The sequence below is a fragment of the Staurois parvus genome, unplaced genomic scaffold (assembly GCF_062004578.1).
Source record: "Staurois parvus isolate SC_StPar_1 unplaced genomic scaffold, SC_StPar_1.0 ptg000564l, whole genome shotgun sequence".
Taxonomy (NCBI): domain Eukaryota; kingdom Metazoa; phylum Chordata; class Amphibia; order Anura; family Ranidae; genus Staurois; species Staurois parvus.
In genome coordinates, this window is record NW_028318360.1 from 3682580 (window position 1) to 3700078 (window position 17499).

At 41.4% G+C, this 17499-nt stretch overlaps 1 protein-coding gene across 1 annotated transcript in view; it reads left to right on the forward strand.

The window, feature by feature from the left end:
• The window catches only part of HTT (huntingtin), a 268580-nt gene that overhangs the window by 121188 nt on the left and 129893 nt on the right, over positions 1–17499 (forward strand). The window contains exons 30-38 of the mRNA XM_089691557.1: positions 1753–1830; positions 1979–2202; positions 3000–3078; positions 4782–4943; positions 6698–6753; positions 6854–7002; positions 13506–13759; positions 14107–14229; positions 14711–14949. Of these exons, the coding sequence (XP_089547683.1) occupies positions 1753–1830; positions 1979–2202; positions 3000–3078; positions 4782–4943; positions 6698–6753; positions 6854–7002; positions 13506–13759; positions 14107–14229; positions 14711–14949 (1364 nt within the window). The remainder of the gene's footprint in view (positions 1–1752; positions 1831–1978; positions 2203–2999; positions 3079–4781; positions 4944–6697; positions 6754–6853; positions 7003–13505; positions 13760–14106; positions 14230–14710; positions 14950–17499) is intronic.

Sequence of the window (17499 nt, forward strand, 5' to 3'; positions counted from 1 at the left end):
TCTCTGTAGACTTAAGGTGCTGAACAGGGTGATTGGATTGAGCACTGGGAGCTACCTTGTTTGCACCGACTTAGTTCCATTTACATTTCCCGCTATCACCAGATTTACTGGGGCGGGGGGGGGGAATTGGGGTTTGCTGAGGGATTGAGAGCTGATGCCATCTGCCGGGTTAAGTGTCGTGAAGTGTTGGCCATGCTCTGTGCTGCTATTCAGCGTAGAAGAAGCAGCACCTCTCTGCTGCTTCTGCTTTTGCAAACAGATTCATTAACATCCATTCCTATGGCCCATCTACAGTGACCTTGCTCACCTTCCTCTTTTGACCCTTACAAGCCCTCACCTTGTACCCTGAGCTTAGCTCAATATCCACCATGCCATCCCAACATGTCTGTATCTAGACCCTGAGTGTACAGTCCCACTGCAGTGGGTGACCCCTGCTCACAATCTCCTAGCGGTACCAGGGACATTTATTCTGTATCTATCAAAGGCACGAACATCTGGAACCCTGCCACCCTATGATTATAGGGTCTACTTCATCAGAGTCTTTGTTAACTCCGTCAGGTGAAGCAGAGTCCTTTGCCTTCTCATCGGGCACCTCTGCTATAGTCACAGTAGACTTTATGGCCAGTTTCACTTAATTCATCATGGATATCGAGTGCAGAGGCTCCATGCATGCTCCCATACCTTTCCCCTCAGAATCAATCTCTTTGCTGCTTTAGAAGAGACCACCAGTTGCAGTCATAATCTTTGACTCAAATTCGGAGTCCCCTCAGTCTCTTTTTAATGAGATTTTTTTGAAGAGCTTCACTCCTCGTCTTTACCTCAGGCATACAAGAGACCATTTCACTATGTCCTAATCTCAATCTGGAAGAATGACCTGCTGTGTCCAGCCTTGGGTCTTTCAGAGCACTGTTGTCACAAAGACCTTTTCTTTACACCTGCTTTTCAAGATATTTTTCTGTGTGGACTGGAAGCACCCTGAAGGGTTCTTGACCCCACTTGAGTGGGTACTGGAACATTTCCCCTTTTGAATTTGTTAAATGGTGGTCTATACCCACTTGTTAACAAAAGCCTACAGGCCAGTAGAGGGTGCCCTTACCTTCACCGTGTTTGGCTATGAACAGAATATGTCAAACTATAGCAAAATGGGTTAAATCTCAAAAGCGATCTTTTCACTGCTGCGGTAGGCCATTTGATAAAAAGTTTGGAGCAGACGTCTGACTCCTCAGGCTTCAGTTGTGATGGCTTCATACTGGGTCATACTTCATTGAGTTTTGACATTAACCGGCATGGTCCTTTGGAGAACAAGTCCACAGCATGTTCGGGCTCAAACTCATTGCCCTTAGACAGGGAATCACCTGTCACTCAGGAGTGTTGGGTATGGAGGGACCTTCTTCCTGGAGGTGCCTTTCTGTCTTTTCTTCTCTATCTGCCCTTTTCTTAGTCCCATCTCTCTGTTTTTGATCATACTCTTGGGGCTGCTTGCTACAAACAGGTATGCTGGGTAGAGGAGAGGTTATCTTCAGCTGACCTTTAGATTTTTTAGTTTGCCAGTGTCCTGTAGGCAGCAGTATAACCCGACAGTAGATGTGTCCCTCAATGGACTGCAAGAAAATGATTTTATGGTGAGTAAAGAGTCCTATTTATCTTTGTATTATGTTACTGTGTTTGTTGCCCTGTGAGCGGTTATTATAATGACACTTTTTTAGGAAGAGTCTCTTGATATCTTTTAATGTTTACTTTCCATATTCACAGTGTGTGGAAGAAATTCTGGGTTACCTGAAGTCCTGTTTTAGCAGGGAACCGGTGATGGTCACAATCTGTGTGCAACAGGTAACCTAAAACAAACTGTGTGATAAGTAATAACTGATTATCTGCAGAGAGAATAATAATAAAAAAAGTCTTTTTTTTTTTTTTTTTTCTTTTATGATAATGTTATTTTTCTTTATATTATATTTCTTTATACTATTATATTTCTTAGCTATTAAAGACCCTTTTTGGAACCAACTTGGCATCCCAGTTTGAGGCGCTGTCTTCGAACCCTAGTAAAACCCAGGGAAAAGCACAGCGCCTTGGCTCATCTAACCTACGACCTGGTTTGTACCATTACTGTTTCATGGCTCCATATACACACTTTACCCAGGCTCTTGCAGATGCCAGTCTCCGTAACATGGTCCAAGCTGATCAAGAGCAAGACACGTCAGGGTAAGCAAACACCTTAAGACTGAGGTTTAATCTGCTTTATACGTATTTTACTTTTCCAGGCTCCCCCCTCCCCTCCATTAACACAGTAATTCTATTTTAAAATAAATTGTTTTTGTTTTCTTCACATACCTTCAGGACCCAGTAAACATCATCACTGGGTCTCTGCACGTCTGTGCAATGCAGATAAATTATACCTGGTTGGAGGGGCTGGCAAGGTCCTGTTTACTGCTTACTGAAAACTTTCAGCATTCTGTCTCAGTACACTTTTCAACAGCCCCCAGCCCCCATTCAAACAGTATGCTGGTTTTTGGAATGAGTTATACAAATCTCAAAATGTGCGGATGTCAGTCTGGAGAAATTAGTGTACTTAGTGTGGTCTGAATGCCAGTTTAACCTGTCTAAGTAATTCCCACATGTGATGCTGAGCCTCGATAATTGAAAGAGCTGATATCCAAAGAATGACAGTGCAGGTTAGGGACTTTAAGGCTGGTGAGACAGGGCTTGATGATGCTGGATGTTCAGGTAAAAAAATCAGATCTCAGAGAGGTTCTATCTGACTTGCCCTAGCTTCTATTGCACACAGTGGTGCAATGAAATCAGATTAAGCATTTTCAGTACAGGACAGGAGCCTGTACAACTGTGCAAGGAAGTTCAGCTTTAAGATAGCTAGCACTTTATATTGTTTCCTCCTGTTCAGTTCATACTTCTGTAAATTGTCCCTTTTTAAAATATTTGCTTTGATTTGTCTGTTAAATGTTGTAACATTAAAACACAGACTGGTTGCTTATTTATTCTAGGTGGTTTGATGTGCTCCAGAAGGTTTCCTCTCAGCTGAAGAACAGCATTACCAATGTTACTAAGCACCGTGCAGACAAGGTACAGCTTGCTTTCATTTCAGACTCTTCTGACCCTCTTGTCTGTATTTTTAGGAGGTGATTGGCTGGAGACGTTATCAGTCAGAACCTTGTGCTAGCAAGGATCTAATTACCCTTTATAGCCAGTGTACAAATATGCAATTTGGCTGTATAGGGTTGGAAGAAATCAGTATCATTCTTTGTTACTTTCTGTACTAGTATGGTAAAAGGTCTCTGGTTTGTCCAGCTTCTTACCTCTTTTTGTGTCAGAGTTTACTTAAAGGGTAACTCAATTGCCATAGGGGAAAAAAATATCACAAATAAAAAAATATATAATTTTGATACAAGCCATATTGTTATATAATGTTAATTACTTATCCTCTTCAATTTGCAGTGCTTTAATTTTCTGTAAAATGCAATATTGCTACCTGCCATACGGCAAAACCCAAACAGCTGGTTTGCTTGTTACCCTGGGCCTAAACATTGCTCTTCCACCATATGGTGGCAACATGTCTGATTTTGGACACGTGCCCTCAGCTCAGATTCTACCAATGGTTATGGTGGTTCATGCTAGTGCCCCTTCTAACAGTGCTGACGTCAGCAGCAGCAGTTTGTTTATTTGGGGACTTTTTGGGCCTGTTAGCATGTGCTTGCTATGTTGCCCACAACTCAGTTGGACTGCTTTTGGGCATCCAGAAAGATCCCACCCCTTTGTGTTTATAATCATGCTTTAGATACTGCGTTGACTTAAAACTGGGTTGTGCTGGTAGTGGGGAGGTTATCCTGGGCTAACCTACAGTTTGCCATTGTATAATTCTACTGTAGACGTTGGTATAACCTGTGACTGGCGCAGTGTCAGACCCCAGCTCTTCTCACCAACTTGTGACCGAAGGACTAGCCAATCTAAAACCGCGCTGCCACTAGCGTAACAATGCCACTCTCAGATGCACCCTGCACAAAGATTTTCCAGCTCACTGGACCCCAATCTAGGTGACAACAGCCTGAGATCGATTGTTACTGGGTCAGGTTAATGACGCAATTAACCCTTCACACTGCCACCACCACCTTTTTACAGAAAAGGAGGAAACTCACAAATCTTAGCAGTAACACTATGATGTTTGAATAAGCGTCTGTATACACACTGTCACCACAGACAGATGTATGCAGAAGTTTTAAAACACACAGTAGCACTCTTCAGAGACAGGGATTCTTAGTTTGCATTCAAGAGCTTTAGAAACAGTTTAACACTTTTCAGAAAATAGGATTTATTACTAAAAAGGTCAAAATGGTGCAATAAATATATTTACAAAAAAGATGTAACCAATATATAGAGAGAGAGAGAGAGAGACTGAGAGAGAGAGAGACTGAGAGAGAGAGAGACTGAGAGAGAGAGAGACTGAGAGAGAGAGAGACTGAGAGAGAGAGAGACTGAGAGAGAGAGCGAGACTGAGAGACTTGCAGAAGTCCTGCTTTAAGCAGAGTTCAAGTGTCCTGAACAAAAGAGTATCTTTTCTCCCGAAGTTGGTTACTGATGTTAAAAGGGAGAATCTCTTCATCTTTCTCCAGTCATGACAGCCTGGTTGAGAAACCGTGGTCTAAGTGATCACATTTTAATCTACCTTTATGTACAATTACATGCTCTTAAATTCTCAGTTATAATATTCATTGTTCTAAAAATAAAAACAAATTGTTCATTATTTTTTTTTTACGTTGACATTTTTGTAGAATACGATTCATAACCACATTCGTCTGTTTGAGCCTCTGGTGATTAAAGCATTGAAGCAGTACACCACTACTACATCTGTGAAGCTGCAGAGACAGGTTCTTGATCTTCTAGCTCAACTTGTCCAGCTTCGAGTCAACTACTGTCTGCTAGACTCTGATCAGGTAATATCCATCACTTAACAGGATACAATGGATTTAAAAACCTTTCTTCAACAACCAAGCACCCTTTGATATATACAGTGGGGCAAAAAAGTATTTAGTCAGCCACCAATTGTGCAAGTTCTCCCACTTAAAAAGATGAGAGAGGCCTGTAATTGGCATCATAGGTAGACCTCAACTATGAGAGACAAAATGAGAAAAAAAATCCAGACAATCACATTGGCTGATTTGGAAAGCATTTATTTGCAAATTATGGTGGAAAATAAGTATTTGGTCAATATCAAAAGTTCATCTCAATACATTGTTATATATCCTTTGTTGGCAATGACAGAGGTCAAACGTTTCCTGTAAGTCTTCACAAGATTGGCACACACTGTTGCTGGTATGTTGGCCCATTCCTCCATGCAGATCTCCTTTAGAGCAGTGATGTTTTGGGGCTGTCGCTGGGCAACACAGACTTTCAACTCCCTCCAAAGGTTTTCTATGGGGTTGAGATCTGGAGACTGGCTAGTCCACTCCAGGACCTTGAAATGTTTCTTACAAAGCCACTCCTTCATTGCTCGGGTGGTATGTTTGTGATCATTGTCTTGTTGGAAGACCCAGCCACGTTTCATCTTCAATGCCTTTGCTGATGGAAGGAGGTTTGCACTCAAAATCTCACGATACATGGCCCCATTCATTCTGTCCTGTACGTGGATCATTCGTCCTGGTCCCTTTGCGGAGAAACAGCCCCAAAGCATGATGTTGTCACCCCCATGCTTCACAGTAGGTATGGTGTTCTTTGGATGCAACTCAGCATTCTCTCTCCTCCAAACACGACGAGTTGTGTTTCTACCAAACAGTTCTATTTTGGTTTCATCTGACCATATGACATTCTCCCAATCCTCTTCTGGATCATCCAAATGCTCTCTAGCAAACTTCAGATGGGCCCGGACATGTACTGGCTTAAGCAGGGGGACTCGTCTGGCACTGCAGGATCTGAGTCCCTGGCGGCGTAGTGTGTTTACTGATGGTAGCCTTTGTTACGTTGGTCCCAGCTCTCTGCAGGTCATTCACTAGGTCCCCCTGTGTGGTCCTGGGTTTTTTGCTCACCGTTCTTGTGATCATTTTGACCCCACGGGGTGAGATCTTGCGTGGAGCCCCAGATCGAGGGAGATTATCAGTGGTCTTGTATGTCTTCCATTTTCTAATTATTGCTCCCACAGTTGATTTGTTCACACCAAGCTGCTTGCCTATTGCAGATTCAGTCTTCCCAGCCTGGTGCAGGTCTACAATTTTGTTTCTGGTGTCCTTCAACAGCTCTTTGGTCTTCACCATAGTGGAGTTTGGAGTGTGACTGTTTGAGGTTGTGGACAGGTGTCTTTTATACTGATAACAAGTTCAAACAGGTGCCATTGATACAGGTAATGAGTGCAGGACAGAGGAGCCTCTTAAAGAAGAAGGTACATGTCTGTGAGAGCCAGAAATCTTGCTTGTTTGTAGGTGACCAAATACTTATTTTCCACCATAATTTGCAAATAAATTCTTTCCAAATCAGCCAATGTGATTGTCTGGATTTTCTTTTCTCATTTTGTCTCTCATAGTTGAGGTCTACCTATGATGACAATTACAGGCCTCTCTCATCTTTTTTTTTTTTTTTTTTTTTTTTTTTTTATTCAACCAAGTTTGAAAAAACAAAATTCAAGAAAAATATATAAAAACGTAATTGAAATTACTTTACTTTCTTTTTAAACATGAACTCTTTTTTGCTCCTGCAGGTGTTCATTGGTTTTGTGCTGAAGCAGTTTGAGTACATTGAAGTAGGTCAGTTCAGGTAAGATCCTCTGCTGTATGCCCAAATGCCAGATCATCTTTGGATTTGTGTGCAGGTGATATCCCATTTACTTGTTAAGTTTCTTTTGTTAAATTGACAGGGAATCAGAAGCCATCATTCCCAATGTCTTCTTCTTCCTGGTATTGCTGTCCTATGAAAGGTACCACTCTAAGCAGATCATCGGCATTCCTAAAATCATTCAGCTGTGTGACGGTATCATGGCCAGCGGAAGGAAAGCTGTGACCCATGGTATAAATACATTAATAATTTTTTTTTTTTTTTTTTTATAAATCAGATCTTTTTATTTGGTTTTTGATCATTTAGTTTTTTAACGAACACACAACTTGTGCGCAACATACTACAAACAAAACAAAGGACAATGGTCATACAGTGATAAAACAGCAATCCGTAAATAGAACACATACAAAAGAAAAAAAGGGGGGGGGGTGGTAATTTTGTATATACCACTTGAATATAGAGTTAGGTCCATATATATTTGGATAATAAAGTGATAAAGCGAGCGCTAAACTTAATTGATGGAATAAGCAGCTGAACACACTAAAAGGTGAACCACAATGCCTTCATATAGTAAATATAGGTGCAGCGCTAGATGTTGAACAAAAAGCCTAATGTAGGTCTTATACATGCATCTATGAAATAAATGCGTTATGCATATATATAGTAAACATGAATAGTAACAAAAGTACACTGGAGGTGAACGAATGAATTAGTTTGTGAATGTTCATAAAAAACGCATGATCATGACATACGTAGAAGTATTATAATCTCCAAATATCTTAAGATCAAGTGCAATCTTCAAATAACTTGTCTGGAGTCCCAATATGTTACTTCTCCTTGGGATGATATGATAAATATACAGAGTGCGCATTTACCAGATGCGCTAATTGAAAGCGCGTTGTATATTGTACTCCTGGTATACAGGGGTCCCTCAAGTATGGATAAAGGTGCAGCCTGAGGGTGGATGATCTTCCTCAAAGTGCTGAGGTAAGATGGTCCGTATAGGTAGCTCAAACTCTTCAGGGTGCTGGAACACCAACTGGAAGTGGTGCTGGGGGATTTAAGGTGCTCAATGCAGAGCAAACATTAGGAATATCCCATAGTGTAGTATTATGAAGGTGCTTTATTGGTAATCTTAAAAGTTATATTTAAAAAACGTACAAAAAGATGTCCAAAGCAGTGTGCTTACAGTGAAGCACACTGACACGGCCCCCCTAGTAAAACACTCCCTCTGCACATAGTTAACCCTTTGATGGCCCCTCATGTTAATCCCTTCCTGCTTAGTGCCATTAGTACAGTGTCAGTGCTTTTTTTTTTTTTTTTTATAGCACTAATCATTCTATTTGTGTCACTGGGAATGTCAATGACACCAAGTCAGTTCCCCCCAGTGTCAGAATGTCCGCCGCAGTCCTGCTATAAGTCACTGATCGCTGCCATTACTAGTAAAAAAAAAAATAGTAAAGTAAAAAAATTCCAGTATCTATACCGCCATTTGTAGACGCTGTAACTTTCACATAAACCAATTAATTTACATGTATTGGGAATTTTTTTTTTTGCCAAAAATATAGGTTTTTTTTTCTCAAAATTGTTCTTTTTTTTTTTTTTTTTTCTTCCAATAATCAAAATAAATATGGTATCCAAATGTAAATGAAATAACAAATATATAATGAACACCCTATAGCATATAAGTCTATCTTTCATCCTTGAAAGTATAATAATTTATATCATACCTCAATATGCTCAAACCCTATTTACAAATCAATGATTGTGAAAAATTATAATCTCCAAAAAATATATATATTATAGTCTCCAAAAAAATCTAAAACAGAAATCCAAAAATTATGCACTCGTGTCCAAAAATTAAAGTCATACACCAAATAAATTCCAATGATGAAAATCCAAATCCTCAATGGGGAGCCTTCAAAATGGCTCCAAATGACAATGTGAACCTCAAAAAAAAAAAAAAAAAAAAAGAAAAAACTATATAGTGTATTACCCTTATATAAAAAAGATCTAAAATAAACAGTAATAATCAAAATAACCATATATTAACCATTTCAATACCATGCAATTTTACACCTTCCTGCCCAGGCCAGTTTTCATGTTTCAGCGCTCTCACACTTTGAATGACAATTGCGCGGTCATACAACATTGTACCCAAACTAAAATTTTATCATTTTCTTCACACAACTAGAGCTTTCTTTTGGTGGTATTTAATCACTGCTGGAGTTTTTATTTTTTGCTAAATTACCAAAAAAAGACCAAAAATTTTGAAAAAAACACGTTTTTCATGAAAAAATGTAAAAAATTATTTTCACAATTTTTTTTTTACATACTGTCACAAGTGCAGTACAGCGTCATCATATAACTGGCATGGCGGTGAACAGGGACACTGACTGGTGACAGTATGAAAAAAAAAAAATATATATATATATATATATATATATATATATATATATATATTTTTTTTTATTTTTTTATTATTATTTTTAATTTTTTATTACATTTTTTTTATTTTTTTAAGATTTTTTTTAAAGATTTTACTATGACCAAAGTAGTACAATGTTACCATAGTAACATTGTACTACTTTGGGGAAGTGATCAGTATTTTTTTTTTTTTTTGTTTTTTTTTTACACAATTTGCTTATAGCAAAGAATTACTTTGCTATAAGCAAGCATTTACCAGAATGAAATCGATTCATTCAGTTTTTTTTTTTTTTTGCTTCTCTGTGATTTGGTCACAGCTAATCACATGACATGTGCATGTGACCTGCTGTGACCATTCACAGCTAGGCACTAGTATACAATGGATGGCATGAATGAAGCCATCCATTGTATACAACTGTCATGTGACCTGCTGTGATTGGTCACAGCAGGTCACATGGTACCAGCAACGGGGGCCGGTACTCAGATCTGTCATCGGCCGTGTCCGGAGGTACACGGCCGGTGACCGATCGCGCCGCTGTGCCGCTCTGCAGTTGCGCGAACTGAGCATGTGCGGGAGCACGCTAAATAGCGTGAACCCGGAATGCAGAAGCACTTTTGCTGCCGCCAAACGGCCATTGGCCAGGCGGCAAATGGTTAAATACACTGTGCCACTTCACATCAGTCATGACCATATAAGTGAAAAAGTGAGCTCTGTGTGGTAACCGTGCCAGTGAATCCCTCTTGTGAATAAAATTATCTAGGTGCCAATAACAGTGTACACTTCTACAGTGTAAAAAAATAAATACCCTTACCAAATGGCCATATAACCACGCTTTAATACCACAAAGGGTATAATTAATCCAAGGAATGCTTTCTTAGCCTGGGTATTAATCTTTTAAGATGTCATCATAGCCTCATGGATATATCTCCTAGATGTCATCAGGACTTTTAGCAGGAGTACTCCATATTACTCATAGTATCCATGCTCCATCGATATACATGATATATGGAAATGATATATAGTGTGTTTCCGTATAACATTAATCAAATTATACTTTATTAATTGCTTTTACATTAAAACAAATTTAAAAATGCCATATTCCCATGATCCAAACCTCTGTAGTGTCCGAACAGCTTCCAGGAACGTTTGGTAGGAAATTCCACTTTCCAAAATGGCCGATTTGCCACTTCCGGTTCCTCCATGTGCGTCTGACGTCAGTTCCCTTGACGCGTTTCATCACTTCCACGGACGTAATATGATATATGGTTATTTTGATCATTACTGATTACTCTTTTTAATATAAGGGTAATAAACTATATAGTGTTTCCTTTTTTCTGAGGTTCACATTGTCATTTGGAGCCATTTGGAAGGCTCCCCATTGAGGATTTGGATTTTCTTCATTGGAATTTATTTGGTGTATGACTTTAATTTTTGGACACGAGTGCATAATTTTTGGATTTTTGTTTTATATTTTTTTGGAGACTATAATATATATATTTTTTGGAGATTATAATTTTTCACAATCATTGATTTGTAAATAGGGTTTGAGCATTATGAGGTATGATATAATTTTTTTTTATAGCGCACAAAATAAAAACTGCACAGGCAATCAAATACCACCAAAGGAAGGCTCAATTCGTGGGGAAAAAAAGGACGTAAATTTCATTTGGGTGCAGCATTGCATGACTGCGCAATTTCCAGTTAAAGTAACACAGTGCCTTCACGCAAAAAATCCTCAGAAGGGCAAGTGGTTAAGATAGCACTTAACTTGCATAGAATACCAATATACCACAACAGACAGAAAAATATACATTCTTGTTATGCAGCACACTACAGCACATGGTACTGGGGATACCATAACATTTTTATTTTGATTATTATACAGGATTTATATAGCGCCAACAGTTTGCTCACCGCTTTACATTATAGTGGGAGACAATACAGTAACAATACAGTTCAGTACAAGAGGGTTAGGAGGGCCTGATCCTTGGAGCTTACAATCTAGGAGGGAGTCTTGATGAGGCGTTAGGGTTTGTAGGTTCACACTAGAGCTATATACTGTAAGAGGTCTACAACTGCCTTAGGCTTTTGCATCAGTGATGATCAGGAAATGAGTGTCTGGTCTTAATACGGTAGTAAACTTGTTTGGGGGAAAAAAAAAAAGTTTCCCCCGTCAAGGTAATAACATAATTTGCTAGTATGCATCACATATTAGCACATTCTGTGAAACGTACCTTAAAACTAAGCCCTCCAGCGGCGCACTGTCACTGCTGACAGGACTTCCATCTTCACCCGGCCTTCTTTCCGGGTTCCCTGGCTGCATCTGCTTGAATAGCTGAGCTGCTGTTGACGTTGGCCACGGCACACCGCTCTGAAGGAACGGCATGGGTAATGCCGTTCCTTCAGAGCGCATGCGCCAGTGATGTCACCGTCTGCTGCTCTGTAGAATCTCTCCTAAACGGTGCACATTCAAGAGATATATTCATTTTAACTACAGGAAAGCTTTATTATAAAAGAGAAATGAGAATTTACTACTACTATAACAGACCTCCCCAGACTGAACCTGCTTTAAGAGGATCTTCACCCTAGAAAGAAGCCAAAAAACCTGTAGTTGCTGACTTTTAATAAAAAGGCACTTACCTGTTCAGGGATCCAGCATTGTCCTCATCTGGGCTGGTTTTCTTCCGGTCTTCAGGTCTCCATCACCAGCATGTTTACTGTAGGAAGCCGGCTGTGATTCCTTGTGGCTTCACAGCCACCTTCCCACTGCGCGTGTAAAGAGGGGAAACTCCTTCTCGGATTGCGTAGGTGATCCAAGTGAGAGTGGGTGCCAATCAAAACTCCTCAAACCTGCTCCTCCCAAAAAATTATAATGTGCCAAATGTGGTGGGCGGGGGGAGGAGAACATAAAGCAGAACTACCATTTTAGAGTGAAGTTCTGCTTTATAATAGAAAGAGATCACTATTGGTTTTCTCCTGATATAGACCAGGGGTGGGTAAACGTTTTGACTTGAGGGCCGCAATGGGTTCATATATTGGACCCGGGGGCCGGACCAAGAGTAGATGAATGATGTGTATGTGTCATCCATAGTAAGTATAGTAATATTCCCCATAGTAAGCATAGTAATTCATCCCCCATATAGTAATTCATCCCCCATATAGTAATTCATCCCCCATAGTAATTCATCCCCCATATAGTAATTCATCCCCCCTATAGTAATTCATCCCCCCTATAGTAATTCATCCTCCCTATAGTAATTCATCCTCCCTATAGTAATTCATCCTCCCTATAGTAATTCATCCCCCATATAGTAATTCATCCCCCATATAGTAATTCATCCCCCATATAGTAATTTATCCCCCATATTAATTCATCCCTCATATAGTGTTTCATCCCCCACAGTACTATTCCCCCCCAAGTAGTAAGCCAAGTCCCCCCTGTGTCAATTCACTTACCTTTGCTCCGCGCGTTCCTCTCGCCGTGTTCCCGCGCCGTTCCGGTCTTCAGGGCGGACTGTGAGAGGAGCCTAGCTCCCCTCCCCTCGAGTTCGTCACGCTGCCCCGCCTACACACATCCTGACAGCCACATCCGTGGGCCGGATTAAAAGGTCCGCCGGGCCGTAGTTTGCCCATTGCTGATATAGACTGTTGTCATGCATATCCCATGGGAAAAGCACGGATTCTTTTTAAGAACGTACAAACAGAAAAGCGTTTTTTTTTTCCCAGGGTACAATAACATTGAGTAAGCGTCCCTGTCATTTTGTTATGTTAGGCTTAAATTGTCCAGGCAAAATCCAAATTAGCTGCATAACTTCTTCCCCCCCCAGGAGCCTGGGGCAGGGGATTTCCTGCCTCTGTTACTTAACACTTACAGACATACAAACTTTTCAAGATATAGCAGGTAATGGTGGGGTTGAGTATGCTTTCTGCAATGTCTGCAGGGAATAGTAAAAGTACTACCTATATAAATGTGTTTTTATTGGATATGCTTTTCTTATTCCTGGTTTTTTTTTGGTCTCCATGCACTCTGGCTTAAAAAACTCTACAGGAGTTTATTTCTTTTTGCCCGTATAGAGGCATATTTTAAGTTCAGTGTTTAGAAGCGGAAAAATAAAATGATAAACACTCCTAAACATTGTACAAAAACACTCAGCATGAGCGTTTTTTTTTTTTTTTTTGTCCTGCCAAGGGAACTGGTGTTTTTTAAGCCCATTGTGCATGGAGCCTTAATTTTTTTTAATGCGTCATTCAATTTTGGTATATAAGATTTAGTGTCTTTCTATAATTGCATTCTCTTATACTTCAGCTATTCCAGCCCTGCAGCCCATAGTCCATGACCTGTTTGTATTACGAGGAGCCAATAAAGCTGATGCCGGGAAAGAGCTGGAGACTCAGAAGGAAGTGGTGGTGTCAATGCTGCTCAGACTCATCCAGTACCATCAGGTTCTAGAGATGTTTATCCTTGTTCTGCAGCAGTGTCACAAAGAGAATGAAGACAAGTGGAAGAGGCTCTCCCGTCAGATAGCCGACATCATTCTGCCCATGTTGTCAAAGCAGCAGGTCAGTAACTCCCTATGTCTTCATGATCAGCTATGGAAATGGTTAGTGGTCTTTTGGCTTCTTCAGAACATCATAGGATTATTTTTTCCTTCCATATGCACCCCTTCTCAAAAGGCAAAAACTTATAACTGCTGCACTCCACCAGGGCAGCGTGGCACCATAATTAGAGTTTTTTTGGCAAAAACCATGTGTTCTGGTGTGGAAATCTTAACACTGAAGTCTCCATGTCTTTTCAGCTTGTTACCAACCCCATGAAACTGAAACATGCATTTTTGGATGTAGTTGGTCTCTGAACTGGTTGTTTGATGAAATCAGTAATGTTAATGTGCAATTTGTTATGTCTTTAGATGCACATAGACTCCCATGACGCCCTGGGTGTGTTGAACACTCTGTTTGAAACTCTTGCTCCCTCTTCCTTACGTCCTGTAGACATGCTACTGAGAAGTATGTTTGTCATCCCATACACTATGGTAAGTAATTAGAGAATACATGGCTTTATTGTCATTGGTACAAAATAAAAAATTATAATAAACTAGTATAGGGGTTTTAATATTTCCTGATCTATCCAAAGCTAAATTAGTCATTTTGTTTTTAGATATGTTTTTAAGGTCACATAGTTTCATTTCTCTGGTCATTTTCTATTTGCTTCACTGAAAAAGAAAATGGCCTTAAACGGAACCTAAAATAATGTGTAATGATTTGCACAACTCTGCTTTCTCTCTTTAAGGGATATTTGTACTTTCACCTATCCCAGTTCTTTTGAGAACTTTATTGAGCAATCAACTGGGAGCTGCACAGCTGCCACTTCAGAAATCTACTGACCACTCTTCTCATATTTTACACATACACCACAGTCATTCAGTTTTTTGGAAATAATGCATTATACACAAAACCTGAGAGACAGAGAGAGGTTTATTATACTACATTCTATCTTATGTTTCTTTTGAGCAGGCCTCTGTAAGCACCGTCCAGCTCTGGATATCTGGAATCCTGGCCATCCTCAGAGTTCTCATCTCACAGTCTACAGAGGATATTGTTCTTTCCCGGATCCAGGAGCTCTCCTTCTCCCCACTTCTCATCTCATGTCAGAATATTGCCAAATTGCGGGAAAGAGACTATACCCAACAAAGTACTGAGAACTGTGCCGAGCAGAGCCAGGAAAAGGCCCCACCTGAGGAGACATTCTCTCGGTATGTGATGTTTTATTGATAGCCTATAATTGAAAGATGTGGATGAGTTGCGGACTGTTATCTCATTTGTAAGATCAGCGTAAAACAGACCTTTCCACCGTTTAACTTCTGTTATTCCTAGTGTATGTTACACTCTTGCTGCCTAGAAATATTTAAAGCAGGACTAAAGCCACCGATTTAACTGTTTATCAAAGCCGTTACATTCTCGGCATGCCATGAATGAGATATGTCACAGTTGCTTGTGCTCTCAACTGATCTGTCAAGCTATCATGTGGCTGGTGTCATAACTGATCACGTGCTCAGGCCTGGCCTGGGGCGGTTGCAAGGGTGTTTGCAGGGCAGTTGGTGATGAAATATTCACGGAGTCAGTCCTCTGCACTGTAATGTAAAGGAGCACTGTGATATAAAGGGGGCTGCACTGTAAAGGGGCACTGTATTGATTACAGTGCCCCTTTATGGCACAGTCCCCTTTACATTACAGTGCCCCTAGAGATCTAATCATAGTTCCCCCTATATATTCAAAGAGATGGCCCAATCCAGCAAAGAGACATCCCAATGCAGCAAACAAACATCCCCTTATAGCAAAGAGATAGCCCGTCCAGCAAAGAAAGAGCCCAATCCACCGCTGAGCTGTAACATTGTGTCTGCGGGTGAAGGAGAGAGGCTGCCGTTGTCCCTTCAGTGCGGCTGTGTACGGTGGCCGGTTGGGACCCTCGGCGGCGCTTCCTGCCTGTCGCTGGAGTCGTCACTGCCACTCCTCCTGTCAGCCCTGCTTTGTGCATAGGCGCACAACGGGAGATGAGTGGCGGCCGCGGTCTGTGTTAGCTCTGTTCAGACCGCGGTTGCCAATTGCCTCCTGCTGTGCGACCCGGCCGCCCGGTCATCAACAGGCCACTCTTCTTTAGCCTGGCAACCCCGGCCCAGTGGGCAAATGCCCGGTGTGTCCTATTGCCAGTCCGGGCCTGCATGTGCTGCACCATGGCAACTACAGATCATCTAGAGCAGGGATACTGAATTAAAATTCACAGAGGTCCATTTGGTAACATTTTCTTTCTGCAGATGTCCAAAACTAATTTTTCTTCTGTTACTCAGGTCTTTCACAGCACAGCCCCCTTTACATTGTTGAAGTTACAGGAGGGAAGCAGGTGGGAGGAATGGAAGGAAGGACTCCTCTTCTGAATGTACCAGCTTGTCGCCACTGAATTCAGAGCAGGGAGGAGGGCGGGAGGCACAGAAGGTGTCTGCTGAGGGCAGGGGCTTCGCAATTCTTCTTGTTAAAAAGTTAAACGCATGAAAGGTTAGCTCCCCTTCCTCCCTCCCCCTGTAGACCTGCAGTGTCTCTTGCCCTCTTCCCTGCTCTGAGTTCAGCGCCGGCAAGCTGGTACATTCAAAAGAGGAGTCCTTCCTTACATTTCTCCTGCCCTCTTCCCTGCTGTGATTTCAACAGCAGTAGTGACGAGAACGGTGGCGGCAGAGTACACACAGAACAGGAGTCCACCTTGCCATTCCTCCAGATCTCTAACAGCTGCAGCCGCGGGAGGAGAGGAGTCCACTCAGGGTGCTAAGTGGTGTGGTCACGGTCCAGACAGGACTGTCACTCAGTCTGTTTTTGGACCGCGTTCCGCCATTTAGTGACACCTGATCTAGAGGCTAAAATGACAGATTCCTTGGCTGTAAAACAATAGGAGGATTTAGTTCTCCCTTAAACTCTACTGTAACAATTTGTTGGAGTGATGCTGCTGGTTGTGCTGGATTATCTCCATAGGATACTATTTAATGTTTGAAGTTCTGTAGCCATGTGGCAGAACTTCCCAAATGTCTTTTGTAACCTAAAGTGTTACTAAACCCCGGACCCTGCATTCACTATATCTGGTCTCCCACAGTACACAGAACATGGAAATGCAATTACTTTAGTAATTATAAACTGCTAAATACCTTTTCCCATCAGCAGTTAGAGCAGTCTTGTGACTTCTGTCAGTGTTCAGTGGAGCACTAGTTAAATATTTGGGAGGGATTTTTATTCTTCCCATTGATGCTGCAGGACCCTGACCCTCTGTCTAGACCAGCAATGGGCAAACTACGGCCTGCGGGCCATATACGGCCCGGCAGACCTTTTAATCCGGCCCGCAGCCAGGGCAGGCAAACATTGGCTGTCAGGATGTGTGTAGGCGGGGCAGCGTGACGAACGTGAGGGGAGCTAGGCTCTTCTCACAGTCCGCCCTGAAGACCGGAACGGCGCGGGAACACGGCGAGAGGAACGCACGGAGCAAAGGTAAGTGAATTGACACGGGGGACTTGGCTTACTACTTGGGAGGGAATAGTACTGTGGGGGATGAAATACTATATGAGGGATGAATTAATATGGGGGATGAATTACTATGGGGAATGAATTACTATAGGGGGGATGGATTACTATGGGGGATGAATTACTATATGGGGGATGAATTACTATATGGGGGATGAATTACTATGGGGGATGAATTACTATATGGGGGATTAATTACTATGCTTACTATGGGGGAATATTACTATACTTACTATGGATGACAC